Source organism: Gorilla gorilla, chromosome X, assembly GCF_029281585.2.
Source record: "Gorilla gorilla gorilla isolate KB3781 chromosome X, NHGRI_mGorGor1-v2.1_pri, whole genome shotgun sequence".
Classification (NCBI taxonomy): Eukaryota; Metazoa; Chordata; class Mammalia; order Primates; family Hominidae; genus Gorilla; species Gorilla gorilla.
In genome coordinates, this window is record NC_073247.2 from 131626039 (window position 1) to 131649059 (window position 23021).

At 42.2% G+C, this 23021-nt stretch overlaps 1 protein-coding gene across 1 annotated transcript; it reads right to left on the reverse strand.

The window, feature by feature from the left end:
• Nucleotides 1-3456: 3456 nt before the first annotated feature.
• Nucleotides 3457-21076, reverse strand: NKAP (NFKB activating protein). Its single transcript, XM_004064796.4, has 9 exons — nucleotides 20505-21076; nucleotides 16010-16090; nucleotides 14664-14734; nucleotides 14346-14483; nucleotides 12542-12605; nucleotides 10174-10283; nucleotides 10003-10078; nucleotides 8081-8230; nucleotides 3457-3793 (listed from the first exon to the last, which is right to left on the reverse strand). The coding sequence occupies exons 1-9, from the start codon at nucleotides 20888-20890 to the stop codon at nucleotides 3619-3621; spliced, it is 1251 nt and encodes a 416-aa protein (XP_004064844.1). The 5' UTR covers nucleotides 20891-21076; the 3' UTR covers nucleotides 3457-3618.
• Between the last annotated feature and the right edge of the window lie 1945 nt (nucleotides 21077-23021).

The window sequence follows — 23021 nt, forward strand, 5'->3', positions numbered from 1 at the left end:
TAAACACAATTTGAAGCAGTAACAACACTCATAAGCTGAAAATAAAATACTTTTAGCCCATTTATTCTTCTTGCCTCTTTCCCAAAGAATATGCCAATGAAGCTGTTCTTGATGTCACAATATTCATATATCGCAGAATTTCTGCATTTAAACTACCTTGCCTACTGAAAATAAGATAATCATTTCATCTCTAGGAACCAGTAACCAAAAAAAAAATGTCCTTAGAGAATACATTTTTATTTGTTTGTTTATTTAGAGACGGAGTCTCACTCTGTCTCCCAGGCCGGAGTGCAGTGGCTTGATTTCGGCTCACTGCAACCTCCACCTCCCAGGTTCAAGCAATTCTCCTGCCTCAGCCTTCCGAGTAGCTGGGACTACAGGCGCGTGCCACCACGCCCGGCTAAATTTTTTGTATTTTTAGTAGAGATGGGGTTTCACCATGTTAGCCAGGATGGTCTTGATCTCCTGACCTCATGATCCGCCCACCTCGGCCTCCCAAAGTGCTGGGATTGTAGGCGTGAGCCACCACACCCAGCTGAGAATAAAATTTTTAAGTGGGTATTACAAAATTCAGATTTTATTATTCAGGGAAGTAGATGGATTGAGACTCAAAACTTTGGGAACTAGTTTCTTTTTAACTTTTGAAAACTACAGATTTATTAGGCTAGGCAGCAACTACAATTAGGTATAAATAAACAGAAATCATTTCAAATTCAGGGGTCATTAATGCTGCTACATGCTTACTCTTTATTTCAGTAGCTGCCGGTTAAAAGTAGACATTTCCTGGAACATATATTTAATAGTATTTAAGACTGTTAATACTGTTTAATTATAAAACTTTTGGCCGGGTGTGGTGGCTCACGCCTATAATCCTAGCACTTTGGGAGGCCGAGGCGGGCGGATTGCTTGAGGTCTGGAGTTTGAGACCAGCCTGGGCAACAAGGTGAAACCTCGTCTCTACTAAATATACAAAAATTAGCTGGGCATGGTGGTGCACACTGGTAGTCCCAGCTGCTCGGGAGGCTGAGGTGGAGGATTGCTTGAGCCCAGGAGGTGGAGGTTGCAGTGAGCCGAGATTGCACCACTGAACTCTAGCCTGGGTGACACAGGGAGACCCTGTCTCAAAAATAATAATAATAAAACTTTTGCTCTATACTTTGAAATATGACTGCCTTATTTAAACACTTTTGAAAAACAACCACTTAAAAATATAAGGCAAGCGGGCATTTTACAATAGTATAATCAGAATGTCCTTATCACTCAGGTAATTTAAATTTATCATAGGCATGTAATAATAATGCAGATCAAATAACCTTAACAAAAACGGCCAGGCATGGTTGCTCACACCTGTAATCCCAGCATTTCAGGAGGCTGAGGCGGGCAGATCACTTGAAGTCAGGAGTTCGAGACCAGCCTGGCCAAGATGGCGAAACCCCATCTCTATTGAAAATACAAAAATTAGCCAGTTGTGGTGGTGAGTGCCTGTAATCCCAGCTACTTGGGAGGCTGAGGTGGGAGGATCACTTGAACCCAGGAGGCAGAGGTTACAGTGAGCTGAGATCACACCACTGGGCTCCAGCCTGAGTGACAGAGTGAGACTCTATCTCAAAAAACAAAGAACAGAAAACCAACCTTAATGAAAACAGCCAAAACTTCCTGGGTTCCCTCCCCCATTCACTCTTCTGACCTAATTAAAATTGAACGAAATAAACAAAGGAACAAGATCATGATATCATAGTCCCACAATTTTCCATTTCTCCCCAACTTAAAAACAAACAGAAAGGTTTAAGTGTTTAAAATGAAATCTACTTAGTATATGAAAGACAGTTAAAAATATTTAATATCATTTTAGTTTCTCTTATGAAACAATTAAGCTAAAATACTGACTCATTATATTTTTCCTTATCAGAACTCTTGACCATAGTTGACTCCTATTCTTTTCGATGTTATCCTATCCTCAAGCTCATATCAGCTCAGATTGAAATAAAGTACTTACATGGGGATAAGAGTAGACTTCTTAAGACTTTATATTTCAAATAACTATTTTTAAGAAACTTATTAAGAATTTAGGCTGGACGCAGTGGCTCACGCCTGTAATCCCAGCACTTTGGGAGGCCAAGGCGGGCGGATCACCTGGGGTTGGGAGTTCGAGACCAGCCTGACCAACATGGAGAAACCCCATCTCTACTAAAAATACAAAATTAGCCAGGCATGGTGGCACATGCCTGTAATCCCAGCTACTCAGGAGGCTGAGGCAGGAGAATTGCTTGAACTTAGGAGGTGGAGGTTGTGGTGAGCCGAGATCACCCCATTGTACTCCAGCCTGGGCAACAAGAGCGAGATTCCATCTCAAAAAAAACAATTTAAAATATCTAATGTTCACATTTTCAATTCAACAAATCTGTGGGTTAGTTTGCTTTTTGGTTTGTTTGTTGGTTTTAGAGTGGAGGTAGGGACTTAAATCCAAACCCATTATTTCCAGGGTAGATCATATATTATAGTACACAAGTCAGTTTTCAAATTCCAGATTTGCTTTTCGCAGCAATGCCTTCATTTTGTTAACAAAAGTGGCCTCCTATATGTTCCTATCAAGTCCATTTATAACACACTCAACACAGAGGAGTGATAATTTCCCAAAAGTTCAGCTGGGGTAGAGGTGGGGGTGGGGCAGGCATCGCATAGAGCTAATAGTAGCACTGTCTCATGGTGTGAGATTGAAGTTTCTCATCTCACTAACACTTTTTGTTCAAGCCACCTCCTCCAATACAGTAGCATTTTATTCATAATTTGGATTTTTTTTTTTTTTGAGACAGAGTTTCACTCTTCTTGCCCAGGCTGGAGTGCAATGTCACAATCTCGGCTCACTGCAACCTCCGCCTCCTGGATTCAAGCAATTCTCCTGCCTCAGCCTCCCGAGTAGTTGGGATTACAGGCGCCCACCACCACGCCCGGCTAATTTTTGTATTTTTTGGTAGAGACAGGGTTTCACCATGTTGGCCAGGCTGGTCTCGACTCCTGACCTCAGGTGATCCACCCGCCTTGGCCTCCCAAAGTGCTGGGATTACAGGCATGAGCCACCGTGCCTGGCCTTTTATTTTTTTCTGAGACACAGTCTTGCTTTGTCGCCCAGGCTGGAGTGCAGTGGCACAATCTCGGCTCACTGCAACCTCCACCTCCTAGGTTCAAGCAATTCTCCTGCCTCTTCCTCTCGAGTAGCTGGGACTACAGGTGTGTGCCATCACTCCTGGCTGATTTTGTATTTTCAGTAGGGACAGGGTTTCACCATGTTGGCCAGGCTGGTCTCGAACTCCTGGCCTCAAGTGATCCACCCGCCTCAGCCTCCCAAAGTGCTGGGATTACAGACGTGAGCAACCGTGCCCAGCCCATAATTTGGATTTTTAAACCAGAAAGTTATTATGGTCAATCCAAAATAACCCAAAGAACTTGCTAAAGTTATATCAATAAGCAGCTTTTTATTGAAGGACTGAAAGAATTAAATAGAAGGCACAGTAGCACTGTAAAGCTTTCTCAGAACATAATAATCTTTTTCTATGTATGTGTGGAACCCAGACTTTCTTTTTTGTTGTTAAAAATGTCTTCTAGAGAATCATAAAATCTTTATTTGTCATCCTTCCCTTTGGTCTTTCTGTAAACCATTTCTCGAAAACTGGCCAGAATCTTGTTCTCTCTCTTTCGTCTCTCTTCTTGGTTAAAGGATGCAAGGGCTCTCTTCTCATCAGCACTGTAGATCTGGTTCTCTTTTCGCAGTCGCACAGCCTCCATTCGGCGATGCCTGGAGAGAATTTTATTTTTGGCTTAATTTCTCAGTAATTATTTTCATAGTACATCATCATTAATCCTTTCTTACCCAGAGTGGTCTATTTAACAGCTGACAAAAATTGAAATGGGTTAAATTTCCAAAAGATCATTTATTAATATTTTAGCTGCCTGACACGTCCTTTTTTTTTGTTTTGTTTTGAGATGGAGTCTTGCTCTGTTGCCTAGGCTGGAATGCAGTGGCGCGATCTCGGCTCACTGCAACTTCCACCTCCCTGGCTCAAGCAATTCCCCCATCTCAGCCTCCTGAGTAGCTGGGATAACAGGTCTGGCTAATTTTTGCATTTTTAGTAGAGATGGGGTTTCACCATGTTGGCTAGGCTGATCTCGAACTCCTGACCTCAAGTAATCCGCCTGTCTCAGCCTCCCAAAGTGCTGAGATTACAGGCGTGAGCCACCGTGCCCGGCCCTGATATGTCTTTGATTCATTTCCACTATTCAAATAATGATCTCTGATTTCCTGTCAACATAGTAAATGTTATCCTTTTTTCTTTTCTCCTTTTTGTGAGTCTTGTAGTCTGGCTCTGTCACCCAGGCTGGAGTGCAGTGGCGCAATCTTGGCTCACTGCGACCTCTGCCTCCTGGGCTCAAGTGATTCCCCTGCCTCAGCCTCCCGAGTAGCCGGGAGTACAGGTGTGTGCCACCACGCCCGACTAATTTTTGTATTTTTAGTAGAGATGGGGTTTCACCATGTTGGCCACGCTGGTTTCGAACTCCTGACCTCAGGTGATCCACCTGCCTCGGCCTCCCAAAGTGCTGGGATTACAGGTGTGAGCCACCATGCCTGGCCGCTATCATTAATTTCAAATACTAAGGGTATACGTCTAATTTGTTTCCAGTAAAACAATCAGAAATGGGCAAATTATTAAACTTCCTAGGTGATATATCCATTTGCCTTTGTGGAAATGGAAGTAGGATAGATAAAACATTTAACTAGTCATTAATCAGATGGAACTTCCTTCAAGGTTCTACTTTACCATAAAACCAAAAGAACCAAGTCTAGGCTGGGCATGGTGGCTCACGCCTGTAATCTCAGCACTTTGGGAGGCTGAGGCAGGCAGGTCACCTGAGGTCAGGAGTTTAAGACCAGCCTGGCCAACGTGGTGAAACCTCGTCTCTACTAAAAATACAAAAATTAGCTGGGTGTGGTGGTGGGCACCTGTAATCCCAGCTACTTGGGAGGCTGAGGCAGGAGAATCATTTGAACCCAGGAGGTGAGGGTTGCAGTGAGCTGAGATCACGCCACTGTACTCCAGCCTAGGAGACAAGAGCAAAACTAGGTCTCAAAAAAAAAAAAAAAAAAAAAAAAAAGAACCAAGTCTAAATCTGTAATTGAACAGCAGTTTTTATCAGTGGATTTAACTTCCAAGTCTCCCTCTGTCACCCAGGCTGGAGTGCAGTGGCATAATCTCGGCTTATTGCAACCTCCGCCTCCCAGGTTCAACCGATTCTCCTGCCTCAGCCTCCTATTTCATGTACTGAATAGTTCTTTCTTTCCCCATTGATCTGACATGCTATCTCTTTCATACACTGAAGTTCCATACGTGTATGGTTATCTTTGGGCTCTGAATTTTATTTTATTTTATTTTGAGATAGTGTTTTGCTCTTGTTGCCCAGACTAGAGTACAATGGCGAGGTCTCAGCTCACTACAACCTCCGCCTCATGGGTTCAAGCGATTCTCCTGCCTCAGCCTCCCAAGTAGCTGGGACTACAGGCACTAGCCACCATGCCCAGCTAATTTTTGTATTTTTGGTAGAGATGGGGTTTCACCATGTTGGCCAGGCTGGTCTTGAACTCCTGACCTCAGGTGATTCACCCGCCTCAGCCTCCCAAAGTGCTGGGATTACAGGCGTGAGCCACCACGCCCGGCCTGAATTTTATTCCACTGAACAATTCAGTTGTTCTCCTATGCTTTCTAAAGTGCTGTAAGCTTCATAATAAGTCCTCCTATTTGTAGGGGAAATCTTACCTTCCTGCTCTTCTTTTTCAGGAGTGACTTGGCTATTCTTGTCCTTTTAGTCTAGTATATAAATTTTAGAACTGGCTTATTAAGTTTCATGAAAAACTGTGTTGTGATTTTGATTGGGACTGTATTGAATATAAAGATCAATTTGGGAAGAAATGACAACTTTACAATATTGCCTTCCTATCCGTGAACCTGGTATCTCTCCAGCTATTTAAGTTTTCTTTAATCTTACCTTCTTGCTCTTCTTCTTCAGAAGTGACCTGGCTATTCTTGTCCTTTTAGTATAATATATAAATTTTAGAACCAGCTTAATAAGTCTCATAAACAACTGTGTTGTGATTTTGATTGGAACTATATTGAAGATACGGACTCTTAATGTCTTACATTTTTCCCCATAGAACCTTGGGCATCTTTTGTTAAGATTTATTCTTAAGTCTCTCATATTCTGACACTCTTATAAACGTTCAAGGTTCTAGGTTTCTGTTGTTAGTAAATAGAAATGCAGTTCATTTTTATTGGAACTGTATTGAATACACAATCTCTTAATAATGTTTTATAGTTTTCCTCACAGAGCCCTGGGCATCTTTTGTTAAGATTTATTCTGAAGTCCTTCATATTCTCTGATACTATTACAAATGTTTTCTTCTTATTTAGTTACATTTTCTAGTTGTCTGTTGCTGGTAAATAGAAATGCAATGGATTTTTGTGTACTAACCTTATATCCAACCAGTTGTTAAACCCTCCTCTCATTTATAATTTATCTGGAGATTCTTTGGGATTTTCTATGTAAACAATCAAATCATTCACCATGTCATTCACAAAAAAATGACATTTTTTTTTTAAGACGGAGTTTCACTCTTGTCACCCAGGCTGGAGTGCAATGGCACGATCTTGGCTCACTGCAACCTCCTCCTGGATTCAAGTGATTCTCCTGCCTCAGCCTCCTGAGGAGCTGGGACTACAGGTGTCCGCCACCATGCCCAGCTAATTTTTGTATTTTTGGTAAAGACAGGGTTTCACCATGTTGGCCAGGCTGGTCTTGAACTCCTGACCTCAGGTGATCCACCCAACTATGCCTCCCAAAGTGCTGGGATTACAGGCGTGAGCCACCACGCCTGGCTAAAAAATGACATTGTTATATCGCCCTTTCCAATCCTTATTATTATTATTATTGTTTTTTCAGGCTGAGTTTTGCTCTCCAGGCTGGCATGCAGTGGTGTGATCTTGGCTCATTGCAACCTCCGCCTCCTGGGTTCTTGCGATTCTCCTGCTTCAGCCTCCTGAGTAGCTGGGATTACAGGTGTGTACCACCACATCTGGCTAATTTTTGTGTTTTTAGTAGAGACGGGTTTCGCCATGTTGCCCAGGCTAGTCTTGAACTCCTGGACTCAAGTGATCTGCCTGCCTTGGCCTCCCAAAGTGCTGGGATTACAGGCACGAGCCACCGTGCCCAGCCTTCCTTTCCAATCCTTGTGTCTCTAATTTCTTTTTCTTGCCTTACTGTGTGGGTCCTCCAATGCAATGCTTCAAATATTGGTCCTCAGTATTACAAGATTCCGGAGGTGCTTCAGGGTTTCTGCAAATATTTGCCTTCAGTGTCATTTAAAAATAGTTATCTACTTAAAAAAAAAGTTTATCAAGTTTTAAAGAATCCAAAATTCAATTTGATCTAAGTACTGCTGCCCTATTTGCTCATTCTCCTGGTTCTTCCTGGAACTTTTCTCTTTCCTAATTTTATATTCATTTCCCATGCTGAATCCAGTGTCTTTTTAAAATTTATTTATTTATTCATTTATTTATTAGCCAGGATATATTCTCAGCTGACCAATGTCTTTTATCATCTTTTTCTGTTATTCAGTCTCAGAAATCTGGGTCCATAAAGAACTGAAGACAAACTTGTAACCAGGAAACACTGTCTTGTGAAAATATTTTCCTAACTGCCACATTCCTCATGGGGCAGTGATAAATAGCTGAATTTAACTATATCCTCCAGTGGATAAAATATCTGTAAGCAAATACCAACTAGGAAAGGACATTAGGAAGATTGATTCTTTGAAGTCAGAGATATAGCTGAGTTTGAGGCTGAGTTGCATATATACTTGGAATTGCAGAAAACCATGTTATACTAACAACACTAATATCAAACCAATATTTATACTCTACTTTTCATAAGAAACAGTCACTTAATGAAAATCAATTACCAAAATATAATTCTGGTAGTAAAAAAGAAGAAAAAGATCTAATCATGGAAACTGAGCTTAATGCCAACAACATACCTGCTACCACTCATTACATAACCTGAGCATTCAAATGATGCAATTTCTTCACTTGTCAAGCCAATTTCACCTCTTCGTGGGATACGTTTTCCAGCTTTTACATATTCAGCCATAGCTGCACCTTCACCAGGTAACAGAGCATGGCCATAGCTACAAAGTAATTCAGAATTCAGAAAAGGTCCATTAAATCATCTTAATATTAAAAGCTTATAATCTAAAGAGAGCACCAAAAACCCCCACATTTTCTCTCAAACAAGAGTAGGAATAACAGTGCTCAGCAGTAGTGTGCTGGGAAGCTCAATGTGAATTGCTTTATCCTAATTAGTGTATTAAACATTGCATTGCACTATGACCTATACAACTAACCCAGAAATGCAGAAATATTTTGAAAGAAAAGAACTGCTGTGAGTATAGATTCACAGTTTACAATTATGGATTAATTTATCCCTACAGGTATTATCATTATTGGTTCTGGCTCCAGCTGATTCCCTTTCCCTTTTTCCCTTAAAAAATCCAAAGTATGCCAGGCACAGCGGCTCACGCCTACAATCCGAACACTTTGGGAGGCTGAGGCGGGAGGATCACCTGAGGTCAGGAGCTTGAGACCAGCCTGGCCAACATAGCGAAACCCCGTCTCTACTAAAAATACAAAATTAGCCGGGCATGGTGGTGCATGCTTGTAGTCCCAGCTACTCAGGAGGCTGAGGCAGGAGAATCACTTGAACCTGGGAGGCAGAGGTTGCAGTGAGCCGAGATCATGTCACTGCACTCCAGCCTGGGCGACAGAGCAAGGCTTTGTCTCAAAAAAAAAAAAAAAAAAAAAAAAATACAAAGTAGGCTGGGTGCAGTGGCTGACACCTGTAATCTCAGCATTTTGGGAGGTTGAGGCGGGCAGATCACTTGAGATCAGGAGTTCGAGACCATACTGGCCAACATGGTGAAACCCCAGCTCTACTAAAAATACAAAAATTAGCCCGGGCGTGGCAGCAGGCGCCTGTAATCCTGCTACTTGGGAGGCTGAGGCAGGAGAATCACTTGAATCTGGGAGGTGGAGGTTGCAGTGAGCCAAGATCATGCCACTGCACTCCAGCCTGGGCGACAGAGTGAAACTCAATCACACCACTGTGCTTCAGCCTGGGAGACAGAGTGAGACTCTATCTCAAAAAAACAAAACAAAACAAACAAACAAAAAATTCTAGGCCAGGTGCGGTGGCTCATGCCTGTAATCCCAGCACTTTGGGAGGCTGAGGCAGGTGAATCATGAGGTCAGGAATTTGAGACCAGCCTGACCAACATGGTAAAACCCTGTCTCTACTGAAAATACAAAAAAAAATTAGCTGAGTGTGGTGGCGCGTGCCTGTAATCCCAGTTACTCAGGAGGCTGAGGCAGGAGAATCGCTTGAACCTGGGAGGCAGAGGTTGCAGTGAGCCAAGATCACGCCACTAAACTCCAGCCTGGGCAACAGAGCGAGACTCCGTCTCACAAAAAGAAAAAAAAATTCTGCTGGTAAAAAAAGAAAAAAGAGAAAAAAAGGAATAAAAAATTCTGTGAGGATCAAAGAGAAATAGAAATCACACCTACTTGTGGAGGGGAAGTATTGGGAATCAGCATATGCATCTCCTTTTGAAAAGGGCTTCGAAGGATAGTAAGGATTTTAACAGGAAGAAACTGGTGATAGGGAAGAAAACAGAGGGCAGGGAAAAGAAGGGAAGGCATACTGGATGAAGAAATAAGCTGAACATGGCATAAAAGTTGCAAAGTGTACATTAAGCCCAGGGAATATTTAGTAGTCCAGCTCAGCTGGAACTCCAGCTCAGCTGGAGTAGAAATAAGGGAATAGAGTCAGATAAGCTTGGCAAGCTAAGTTAGAACCAGACTTTTTGGTAGGTACTTTAGATATTATAAACACACTGCTACTTACTTCAAAGGTTTATCATCTTGAGAGGTAAGTGTTTTTGGAGCCTCTGGGCCAATTAAATCTGATGGTTCTTCAGCCTCTGCATGAAAGATATTAAGAAACACATTCACATTCTGACTAATTGGTTACTTTAATGTTTCATCTGTTCTGAGTTAGTCTGTCAGAAGAACCTACTTGTTCGATCCTTCCAGGGATTTTCCAGAAACTCTTCTTGGGATTCTTTAGAGCTTGAATCACTGGACTCTTTTCTACTCTTCTTAGACCTCTTTTTCTTATATTTCTTCCTATAGGGATTTTAATTTGATACAAATTCACTTAATCTTCCTATGTTAGAGGGCATCTTAATTTTTCTTTTCTTTTTAAATTTTGAACTGGTGACTATACATCTTAATTTTTCAAGGCAAAGAAAGGTGACAATAAAATGATCTGAATTCCCAGCTTATTCAAACTTACAAGATAATTTTACTTAAAAAAATCTGCTTCTAACTGAACCTGGGAAACAGAGCAAGACCCCGTCTCTATTAAAAAAAAAAAAAAAGTAGCTGGGTGTGATGGCACACATCTGTAGTCTAAGCTATTCAGGAGGCTGAGGTGGGAGGATCACTTGAGCCCAGGAGTTCGAGGCTGCAATGAGCTATGATTAGCCCACTGCACTCCAGTCTGGGCAACAGAGCGAGACACTGCCTCTTAACAATTTTTTAAAAAAGTATTCTAACTTATTTAACCAAATCATCTTTTGCTATAAAAATTATCACTAAAGGAGGCTGGGTGTAGTGTTTCACCCCTGTAATCCCAGCACATTGGAAGACTGAGGCGGGTGGGTCACTTGAGCCCAGGGGTTAGAAACTAGCCCTGGGCAACATGACGAAACCGTGTCTCTACAAAAAATACAAAAATTAGCCAGGTGTGGTGGCACACGCCTGTAGTCCCAGGTATGGGGAAAGTGGGGGCAGAGGTGGGAGGATGGCTTGATCCTGGAAGGTTGAGGTTGTAGTGAGCTGTGATCGTGCCACTGCATTCCAGCCTGGGTGACAGGGTGAGACACGGTCTCAAAAAAAAAAAAAATTCACTAAAGGGAACAATGAAATACAGTTCTGATGTTGTAGAAAGACAACAGAAATAAAACAGCCTAAAAAGTCCCAACAATTTGAACATTATGAATAATTTTCTGTGTAATGGATTAAAATATGTCAAATATGTTTAACTCCTTGGGTTAATAATACTTTTTAAAAATCCAATTCATTATTTGAAAAGTCATTAAAACAAAAAAAATCAAGCAATTATCCTGCTCTTACAATATAAACTATATTTCAGGGTATCTAAATAGTTGATGAGGGTTTCTCTTATAGAATCATTCTGCCTAATAAATGAAGGATAAAGCCAGGATTAGACTATGACCATTTTACAACCCCTAATGAAATAATGGATCGAGATAATGACCATCAATGGCTGTTAATATGACAAAAAGTGACAACCAGACATTATTTGCCTCCTGACAGTAAACAGCACCACTTATGAAGTATTCTTGCCCCAAACTCAAATCTGAGCCTTCTCAGGCCTCTAGACCTATTAATCTATTGGAAATACAGAGGACAGAACATGCCAAAGAATACCATAAGAATATGGTCATTGCAATTTAGGGACATTATTTGGATTCTGATTGGAATAAACTACAGAAAAAACTGCTGAGAATAGAGGAATTATTATTAAATGTTTTAGGCACAATAATAGCATTCTGGTTATGGGTTTGTTTTTTTTTTTAAATATAGAGACAGGATCTCGCTATGTTGCCCAGGCTGGTATTGAACTCCTGGGCTCAAGCGATCCTCCTGCCTGGCCTCCCAAAGTGCTGGGATTACAGATATGTGCCACTGTGCCTGGCCAGTTTTTTGTTTTGTTTTGTTTTAAAGAATGCCTATCTTTGTGAACCCGGGAGGCGGAGCTTGCAGTGAGCCGAGATCGCGCCACTGCACTCCAGCCTGGGCGACAGAGCGAGACTTCATCTCAAAAAAAACAAAACAAAACAAAAAGAATGCCTATCTTTTAGAGAAAGGTACTGAATTGCTTATGGATGGAATGATATCTGAGATTGGGTCCAAAATAAATGATGGATGGCAGATACTGCCCATGAGTTGATAATTATTTAGACTGCATGACAGGTGCAGGAAGGATCATTATACTATTTTATGTAATTTTATATGCATTTGAAATTTTCTGGCCGGATGCGGTGGCTCACTCCTGTAATCCCAGCACTTTGGGAGGCCAAGGTGGGAGGATCACTTGAGGTCAGGAGTTCGAAACCAGCCTGGCCAACATGGTGAAGCCCCATCTCTACTAAAAACACAAAAATTAGCCGGGCATGGTGGTGGGTGCCTATAATCCCAGCTACTCGGGAGGTTGAGACATGAGAATCGCTTGAACCTGGGAGGCGGAGGTTGTAGTTAGCTGACATCGAACCACTGCACTCTGTTGCCTGACAGAGTGAGACTGTCTCAAAAAAAAAAAAAAAGAAATTTTCCATAATAAAACTTAAAAAACTGACGATCTGTGTTTCTTCTTCTTTTCCTTTTTCTTGGCTTTCTTTGCTCTCCTTTTGTTATCTTCATCTGCAAATTAAAGCACATTACAATTAAGAAAAAAATTTTTTAACTCTAAAACCATAGTACTTTTGAGTAGGTAACTATCCTATTGCTGTCCCACTTATTGTTACAAAGAAATTACCTCATTGAAACATTTATTGCTATTTGTCACGAACTGTAGGAGGTACTATGAACATAGAAATTAAAGTCACTAGGTATTTGATGATATAGGGTATTATTATTAATTTTATTGTGTGAGATAGTGTGGTGGCTAACTAGGAAAATGCCTCTTTTTACGGGATGCATACAGAAATATTTAGGGTGGAAGTGTGATGATATTTGTAATTAACTTTGACTATCTCAGTGAAAAGCCCATATTTGAAGCAAATATGTAAAAATACCAACAACTGCCAAATCTAGGTGATTAAGTATATGGTATTAATTATACTATTCTCTTCGCTTTTCTGAATATTTAAATATTTTCGTGATAAAAAGGGAAAGAAAACTATGTGTGTGTTGGAGTGGGGAGAGAGAATCCTTTCCTGGAGCTCAGTCTAATGGAGGAGACAGATAGGTAAAGAGATCAATACAATCTGGAATGACAGAGGGAAGCTTGGGGAACCTGGACACACAGAGGAGTCTCAAAATCAGACTGATTTGAGGAGGGTGGCTGAGGAATGGTTGATCAGGAAAGGTGACTCTTAAAGTAGTTGATTACAGAAGTAATGCATGCCCATTGGTGCAATGAGTAAACCAAGCTGGATGGAGGGAGAGACTGGCATTGTAGGCAGAGGGCCTCTCTACCAAGTAACAATTAAGAGAAAGAACATGGAATACTGAGGAGACAGAAAGTAGTTTTCAGATTACAGAGGATGTTGCAAGAGAGTGTAACAGGGTATATGTGATTAGAGAGAAACGAGTCAGGGTCTGAACTTTACCCTGAAGGCTATGGAGTGCTATTGAAGGATTTTAAGTAGGTATTTGGTGTTATAGGGTATTATGACTAATTTTATTGTATGAGATAGTGTTGTAGTTAAGTATAAAAATGCCTCTTTTTAAGTGTTGCATACAGAAATATTTGAAAGTTCTGTCTTCTAGCACTGAGGAAGAGAAGTGACAGGGAGGGCCAGGAAACTTGGGCGATATCAGAGGAAGGTGAATCTTTGTGTAATGTGTTAACCTCAGAGGAGGCACCTTCTGGTCAATCATCAGCCAGGAGAGAGTACAAAAAGGAGACTCTTTGTGATGCACTACCCCAGATAGGGTGCCTTCCACAAATAGGCAGCCATCATGAAGTAGGCACTTTATGGCATACCTTTTTGAAAACTGTAGAGGTGCTCATTGGGCATGAGAATTAAACAAAAGAGCCCTTCCACTGGGCCGATGCAGCCCTGTAAGGCTTACTTTGGTACAGCCCAACCCCCTGACTTGGTCTGGTGCCATGTGCCTTGTACACTTTGCACAACCAATCCCAATCTGGAGTCAGATTGCTTAGGTTTGAATCCAAACTGTGTGACCTTAGGGATAGTACTTATAACCTGCTCTGTCTCCATTTCCTCATCTATAAGATGTACCCTACAGTTATTGTATGGATTAAATGGCAATAATAAATATAAAGCACTTATTGGGGTACCTGGCACAAGGTTAGCAAGTGTTCAAAAACTCTTCAGTATTATTATTGTTTTCAGGAACCTTCTTCTAAAATAAGTTTTAAGAAGTAAAACTAGTTTTGAAGCAAGGCTTGCAGAATGCTGTTGGCGTTCTTACCACTGGAGTCTGTTTCAGAATCAGAGTCACTGTCGCTATCTTCAGAATACTTCTTATGTTTTCTTTTCGATGATTTTTTCTTTCTCCTTTTCTTGGACCTTTCTTTTGAACGGCTAGACTTCTTCTTCTTTTTTTCTTCTAAGAAAGTACAAATAAAAAAATTATATTCTAAAAAACTATTTCTGAACATCAAAAGAAACAGACGATGGGCAATTTGAGTAAAAGCAAAGTCTAATGTTCAACTATTTACAAACTGATTTTTTTAAATCTCTCAATAAAATAGCTTGTATTTTAAAAATACCCTTTTTTAAAAAATACCTTCTGAAGTAGAAGCTGAAGTAGTGCTTTTCTTTGGCTCTTCATCCTCCACTGGTGTATGTTCATCAGAACTGAATTTAAATAAAATGGTTATAAGAATTAGGAAAGTGATGAGATATGGACCATGGAGTATAAAGATATGAACTCCAAATTTTTCAGTAACAGCATCGATTGTCCAAGAACCATTAAAAGCAAGCATTGGAGATCCTAAGGCAGAACTTGGGAATCAAAAAAACCAAAACAACAACAAAGCAAGCACTGAACTACTTTCATAAACGTGCAATTCGAGGGTCTACCATCTTCGTAATAATAAAATAACTTATCATTTGCATAACACTTTAGAGTTTACATAGTGCTATTTAAACAAAGCAGCATGGAGGATTTATATTTTCACAAGAAACCACAGGGAAAAAGTAGAGAAACAGGAACCATAGGAAAGATTAAAGAAACTGGGTGTAAGAAGGCTGAAGAAAGACTTTATAATTTTATTTTAAGCACGTAAAAGACAAATGGTAAAGCAGCAACTGTTCTGTCTCCTCAGAGCAAAAACCTAACAAACTACAGTCTAAAGAGATGTTGTTCTGTTGCAGAGAATTCTGAAAATGAGTATTACTCAAATTCTACAATAGTTTAGAAAAGGAGTTTCCACATCATATAATCTTTTCCTCTGAAGATCATACTTGGAGTAATTTAAATATTATCTAGAAAATTATTTTGGCTGGGCGCAGTGGCTCACGCCTGTAATCCCAGCACTTTGGGAGGCTGAGGCAAGCGGATCACGAGGTCAGGAGCTCGAGACCAGCCTGGCCAACATGGTGAAACCGCCGTCTCTACTAAAAATACAAAAATTAGCCGGGTGTGGTGGCAGGCACCTGTAATCCCAGCTACTCGGGAAGCTGAGGCAGGAGAATCGCTTGAACCCAGGAGGCGGAGGTTGCAGTGAGCTGAGACCGCACCATAGCACTCCAGCCTGGGCGACAGAGCAAGACTCCATCTCAAAAAAAAAAATCTCTTTGTAATGCTAATATCTGACATGCAATCTGCCACTGAGTTTAGTTGAGAAAAAATAATTCAAAATAATGTGTATTATTTAACAATCAACCCTTCTATTAATAGGAAAATTATACTCCATGAATTATTTTAGATTATGCTAAAATCTACTAGCAACATGTTTTAATCTTTAGATATGTTCTATGTTTTTAAAACTTAAGGGGTAGAAGAACATAAATCACAAGAAAGAAAAATGTGAAATATATTTAAAGTTCTTCACTTAAACATTTTCACAATAGATTCAGGATTTAAACACATATTATAACATTTAAAAAATATATTTTTTAACCACTTACTCTGGTTCAGGATTCTTTGGAGAAAGTCCCCATACTTCAGGAGCTCCCAATTCTCCAATTCTCTCTCTCTCACTTAATCTCCTAGCAGATAAAGACATGTAAATTATAACTCAATGGCTGAGTTGTTTCCTAAATATATAATCAAATTCAATAGGAGTCTAGTTAAGCCTTTTTTCCCTTTATATTTTAAACATGGATAAAAACTTGGTTTAAATGTAAACTCATCACTTAAGGTCTGATGTTCTGATGATACTATCAAATGGTACAGACTATAGAAATGATGGCCTGGGAGACTGTCAAGTGCATCCATTCTGCTGAATGCATGACACAGCTCTTAACTGCTCATTTCATCATCTGTAATATGTGACAGAAACAGCTTCACATTTGTAAGTAACTTCATTTGTTTACAGATTTATGAAAGGTGAAGAGAAGTCTCTTTTGATATGGTCAAACCTTCAGTTTTCAGAAACCGAGGAATTAATGAAGAAAATAAAAATGATGCATTAGACGTAGAAAACAACTGAAGTTCTGAAAATGAAAGAAAAGTTTTTATTTTATTTTATTATTTATTTATTTTTTTAGATGGAGTCTCGCTCTGTCGCCCAGGCTGGAGTGCAGTAGCACGATCTTGGCTCACTGCAACCTCCACCTCCTGGGTTCAAGTAATTCTCCTGCCTCAGCCTCCTTAGTAGCCGGGATTACAGGCATGCGCCATCATGCCTGGCTAATTTTTGTATTCTTAGTAGAGATGGGGTTTCATCATGTTGGCCAGGCTGGTCTCAAACTCCTGACCTCAGGAGATCCACCTCAGATGCTGGGATTACAGGCGTGAGCCACTGCACCCGGCCCGAAATAAAAGTTTTTTATTTTTTTGTAGAGATGAGGTCTTGCCGCCAGGCGCGGTGGCACATGCCTGTAATCCCAGCACTTTGGGAGGCTGAGGCGGGCGGATTGCTTGAGATCAGGAGGTCAAGACCAGCCTGGCCAACATGGTGAAACCCCGTCTCTAGTAAAAATACAAAAATTAGCCAGGCGTGGTGGCGCATGCCTGTAATCCTGGCTACTAGGGAGGCTGAGGCAGGAGAATCGCTTAAACCCAGGAGGTGGAAGTTTCAGTGAGCCAAGATCGCACCACTGCACTCTAACCTGGGAGACAGAGCGAGACTCCGTCTCAAAAAAAAAAAAGAGGTCTTGCTTTGTTGTCCAGGCTGATCTTGAACTCCTGGCCTCGAGCAATCCTCTTGCCTCAGCCTCCCAAAGCGTTGGGATCACAGGCATGAGCCACTGCACCTAGTCAAAAAGTTTCATTTAACAAAAAATATACTTGGGGCTGGGCGTGGTGGCTCACGCCTGTAATCCCAACACTTTGGGAGGCCGAGGCAGGTGGACCACCTGAGGTCAGGAGTTCAAGATCAGTCTGGCCAACATGGTAAAACCCTGTCTCTACTAAAAAAAATACAAAAATTAGCTGGACACGGTGGCATGTGCCTGTAGTCCCAGCTATTCAGAAGGCTGAGGCTGGAGAATCCCTTGAACCCTGGAGGTGGAGGTTGCAGTGAGCCAAGGTCACGCCACTGCACATGACAGCCTGGGTGATAGAGTGAGACTCTTATCTCAAAATAAAAAACCAAAAAAAAAAAAAAAACTATACTCAATGAGATACAAGGTTTGTTCCCTCTCTGTTTTCCTTTTAGTTCCTTTTTGGAAAAGGAGTGCATTTTGTATCTATTCTTTGAAGGACACTAAAATTTGTTTCTTCTTTTGTTTTATGCCTATGGTTTCTTCTGTTTTAATTTTTGTTATTCCTCATAAACTAAAAAACAAAACAAAACAAAGACTAAGGCTCATTCTCTCAAAGTTTAGCTGCTTGTGACTCCATTTGTTTTTAAAAATCCTTCCAAAATAAATATAATTGCAATGAGTTTTTGTATAAATTGTTTTTGCTTCCTTAATCAGGGGAAAAGGTATTATAACTATGCAGAGTCAGACTGAGAGGGTTTCCCACCTGAAGTAACAGACAATTTAAAAGGTAACATATTTATAGCTGTACTTGGAATATATGGATATCGGGGGAAGAACGCCTACCAGACTGTAAACAGCAGGAAGTCCTGTTGTCACCTGGTTTCATCTGTAATGTTAAGATAAATTATTGGCCGGGCCCAGCACTTTGGGAGGCTGAGGCGGGTGGATCACCTGAGGTCAGGAGTTCGAGACCAGCCTGGCCAACATGGCGAAACCCCGTCTCTACTAAAAACACAAAAATTAGCTGGGTGTGGTGGTGCATACCTGTAATCCCAGCTATTCAGGAGATTGAGGCAGAAGAACCACTTGAACCCAGGAGGTGGAGGCTGCAGTGAGCCGAGACTGCACCACTGCATTCCAGCCTGGGAGACAGAGCGAGACTCCATCTCCAAAAAAAAAAAAAAAAAGATACATTATTTATTTTCTAAATGTACATATGCAAGTTTCATCCAAGCACTTCTGACATCTTTTGGTGAGGATTCCCCAAGAAGAAACTATTTACTTTTTGACTGACATAGCCTGTGGGTATGTTTCTGAAAAATGTAACTTGGAGAGATGGGTCTCCAACCTAACTCAGGACTGTTTTTACTGTTTTTGCTCCCATGCATGAAACATTAATAGCTAACACTTATGGAATAGTTATGTTCCAGCCACTTAATTATTACAATCCCCAAATCCCTAGTACTTATTTTATCCTTTTTAATCCATAGTACTTATTTTATGCCCCTTTTAATGATGAAGAAATGGAGCCCAGAGAGGTTAAGTAACTTGACCAAGGTCACACAGCTATTAAGTGGCAAATAAAGGCTTCATACTCAGTCTGATTCTGGAGTTTGTCCTTTTCCTTTCTTTCTTCCTGTTCTTCTCTTTGTTTTTTTTTTTTGTTTGTTTGTTTTTCAGACAGCATCTCCCTCTGTCACCCAAGCTGGAGTGCAGTGGTGAGATCATGGCTCACGGCAGCCTTGACCTCTCCAGCTCAAGTGATCCTCCCACTTCAGCATCCCCAGTACCTGAAATTACAAGCACATGCCACCACACCCAGCTGATTTTTAAAACACTTTTTGTAGAGAAAGGGTATCCCTATATTGCCTAGGCTGGTCTTGAACTCCTGGATTCAAGTGATCCTCCTGCCTTGGCCTCCTAAAGTGTTGGGATTACAGGCATGAGCCTCTGCGCCCAGCCAAAAAATGCATAGTTTTAAGGAGAAAGGAAAAGGCTCATAATTATTGCTGTGTAAGTCTTAATATCTTGTTTATTGTTAAATTATGTGTCAGGCACTGTACTAAGTTATTTACGTGCACTTATATGTTTAAAAAAATGAGAAACTTAGAAATATTACAGGCATTGAGAGGTAGGTTAAAGTTCCAACAGTTGGGAGATGTCTTGACTCTTTTTCTTCCGGCAGTGGGAGGTAATAAAGTATAGTGATGAAAAGGACAGGTTCGGCAGGGCATGTGGGGTCATACCTGTAATCTCAGCACTTCCGGAGGCCAACGTGGGAGGATCACTTGAGCCCAGAAATTCGATACCAGCCTGGGCAACATGGTGAAACGCTGTCTCTACCAAAAAATACGAAAATAAGCCGGGTGTGGTGGTGCGCACCTATAGTCCCAGCTATGAGGGAGGCTGAGGTGGGAGGATCACTTGAGCCCAAGAAGGTGGAGGCTGCAGTGAGCCAAGATTGCACCACTGCACTCCAGCCTGGGCGACAGAGCTAGACCCTGTCTCAAAAACAAAACAAAACAATCCCCAAGCTATGCATTCTTCCACTCCAATACTCACTTTGATTAGAGATCTAGTCTCATCCTGGCGTCATTTTTCGAGATCAAGACTGAGACCACTTAACAAGACCTTCCTCAAAGTGGGGTCATCTATAGCTTATCAGATCACTTTTCCTACATGCATCTAATCGTCTTGTCTGAGGGGAAGGTTTATTTCCTCTCCAACTTAATCCCTTGATTTCATCCCTTCCTAATTCCCCACAAAAGTTTTCTACATAAATATCCTGTTATCTCAGACCTGTAAGTTCCTTCATTCAACAAGCAATGGTTGAGCGCCTATAAAGTACCAGGCACTTAGAATTCTGTGATCAGAATTCTCCTCCGTTCACTGGCTCCTCCTTTCCATGAGCTCAGTCTAGTGGGGAATACAAATATATTCACGAATGATAATGACACAACCAGGTAAATGCTACAGTTCTGGTAGGTCTGAACTCTCGGCAATATTCGCTAACAAGACAGGAGGCGGAAGGGGGTAGCGGGAGACCAGGGCACTATATGAAGGGGCCTGAGGGTAAGGGAAAATGAAAAGGACGAATAAGGGGTTGTCGTGGGTGGATTAAAGAAAGGGATGAAAATGGGCGCAAGGCAAGCAGAGTGAGCGAAATGCGAATAGTCAGAAGCGGAATGAATGATAGATCGGACTCCAAAGGCACGTAGGCTCGTGCAAGAGAAAGTGCGGCCGTCTCACTCACTTCTGCCGCAGGCTCTCCTCCCTCTCCTTGTCGAGGAGGCTAGGCCAAGGCTTGTCGCTCCCGTAGGGGCGCGAGTAGCTGCCGTAATAGACTGACGAGGAGGCAGAAGCGAAGGGGATGCCCCGGGGCGCAGAGGGCCGCTCTCTAGAACGCGACCGCGAGCGTGAGCGGTAGGACTGGTTTCGGGAGCCTTGGCTGAGGCCACCCAGCTGATGGGTGAGTCCATTCCGGTCCCCGGACCGAGAGCAAGAGTGCGAGCGAGAGCGGCGGCCCCGCGGGAAGCGGGCAGATTTGCTGGGCTTCGGACTCTTCGACGAACTGCGACGTCTTCCCCCCGAGCCCGAGGCCTCCCTATCCGGGCTGCGCGAGCCGGACACCGGAGCCATGGCTACTGGGGGGCCCCAGCAGCCGTGGGACAAGGGGGCGCTCTCGCGAGCCTAGGAAGATGTCTGTTGCCTTGGTTCCCGGGACCTGCCGCTGCGGAACAGCCCAAATCTGAGGAAACCTTGGACACAGTTCTGGGTCCTTCTGCAAAACCCTTCCCCGGATCTAGGCGGTCGTCATCGACAGGAAGCGATGTGTGCATCAATATAAATAAGCCGGTGGGGCAACTAGATTGCGTGCATCCTTCCAGTTCCGAGTGAGGCTCCTCAAGTCTAAGCAAGAGACCAAGTTCTTTCTCAGCCTTGAACTTGAAACACTTGAAGGGAAGTATATATTTCAAACACAATATACAGTATACATTTCACTGAGTGGCCGTATGAACAAGACAGTTAATTCTGCTTGTGTTTCATGTGCTTTCTGTGTGTATTTATATATAAATGTGTGTGTGTGTGTGTGTATGTCATGTATGAAAGTATGAATGTATATTTTCTTTTTCTTTCCAATCCCAAGCAAATCGGGAGGGTTTTTCGCGACTGGGGATGAGCTATGGTGTCTAAGCCCCATATTGCCGTGTTAGCTTAGAGGGCGCAAATTTTGTTAATGACTCGCGCCTGATAAACTTCAATTAAGTTTCCCGCCTAGAGAAAAACTGCATACTTATCCCCTAGCCACCGTCTCCACCAATATGCCCCAGCAAAAGGAGGTTTTTTTTTTTTGGTTTTTTTTTTTTTTTTTTTTTTGAGACTGGAACTCACTCTGCTCACTCTGTCGCCCAGGATGGAGTACAGTGGCAAGATCTCAGCTCCCTGCAAACCTCCGCCTCCCGGGCTCAAGCTATCCTCCCACCTCGGCCTCCTGAATAGCTGGGATTACAGGCGCATGCGACACCAAGCCTGGGTAATTTTCTTTTTGAGGGGGGTCGGGGGAAACAGGGTTTCACCTTGTTGCCCAGGTGGTCTTGAACTCCTGGGCTCAAGCGATCCGCCAGCCTCGGCCTCCCAAAGTGCTGGGATTATAGGTGTGAGCCACTGCGTCTGGCTTGTATTTTTTTCCCCAAAAAGTGTCATTTTATTTTTTATTTTTTTATTTTTGAGACAAGGGCTCACTCTGTCATCCAGGCTGGAGTGCAGTGGCTATCCTGGCTCACTGCAACCTCCGCCTCCCAGGTTCAAGTGATTCTCCTGCCTCAGCCTCCTGAGTAGCTGGGATTACAGACATGTGCCATCATGCACAGCTAATTTTTTATTATTTTTTAAATTTGTACAAATCTATGGGATACATGTGAAATTTTGTTACATGTATATAATGTGTAGTGATGACGTCAGGGTATTTAAGGTGTCCATTATCTGAGCACAATACATTTTTGTTAAGTGTACTCTTGGCCTGGTATGGTGGCTCACGTCTGTAATCCCAGCACTTTGGGAGGCAGAGGCGGGTGGATCGCTTGAGGTCAGGAGTTTGAGACCAGCCTGGCCAACATGGCGAAACCCTGTCTCCACTAAAAATACAAAAATTAGCTGGGCCTGGTGGCACGTGCCTGTGATCTCAGCTACTAGGGTGGCTGAGGCACGAGAATCGCTTGAACCCGGGAGGCTGAGGTTGCAGCGAGCCGAGAGTGAGATTGCACCACTGCACTCCAGCCTGGGCAACAGAGTGAGACTGTGTTTCAAAAAAAAAAAAAAAAAATAGTGTACTCTCACTCTACCATGCTGTCACTATCAAACATTGAATTTGGGGCTGGGCATGGTGACTTACACCTGTAACTCCAGAAATTTGGGAGGCCGAGGCGGGCCAATCACTTGAGCCCAGGAGTTGGAGACCAGCCTGGGAAACATAGGGAGACCCTGTCTCTACAAAAAATTTAAAAATTTGGCGAGTGTGGTGGTGCATGCCAGCTACTCAGGAGACTGAGGTGGGAGGAACACTTACTTGAGCCCAGGAAATCGAAGTTGCAGTGAGCCGTGATTGATCCACTGCACTCCATGGGCGACAGAGTGAGACACTATCTTAAAACAACAACAAAAACCATTGAATTTATTTCTTCTATCTTACTGTATGTTTGCACCCTTTAACCTATTTCTCTTCATCCTTCTGCTTCCTCCCACATACCCTACCCAGCCTCTATTATCTATC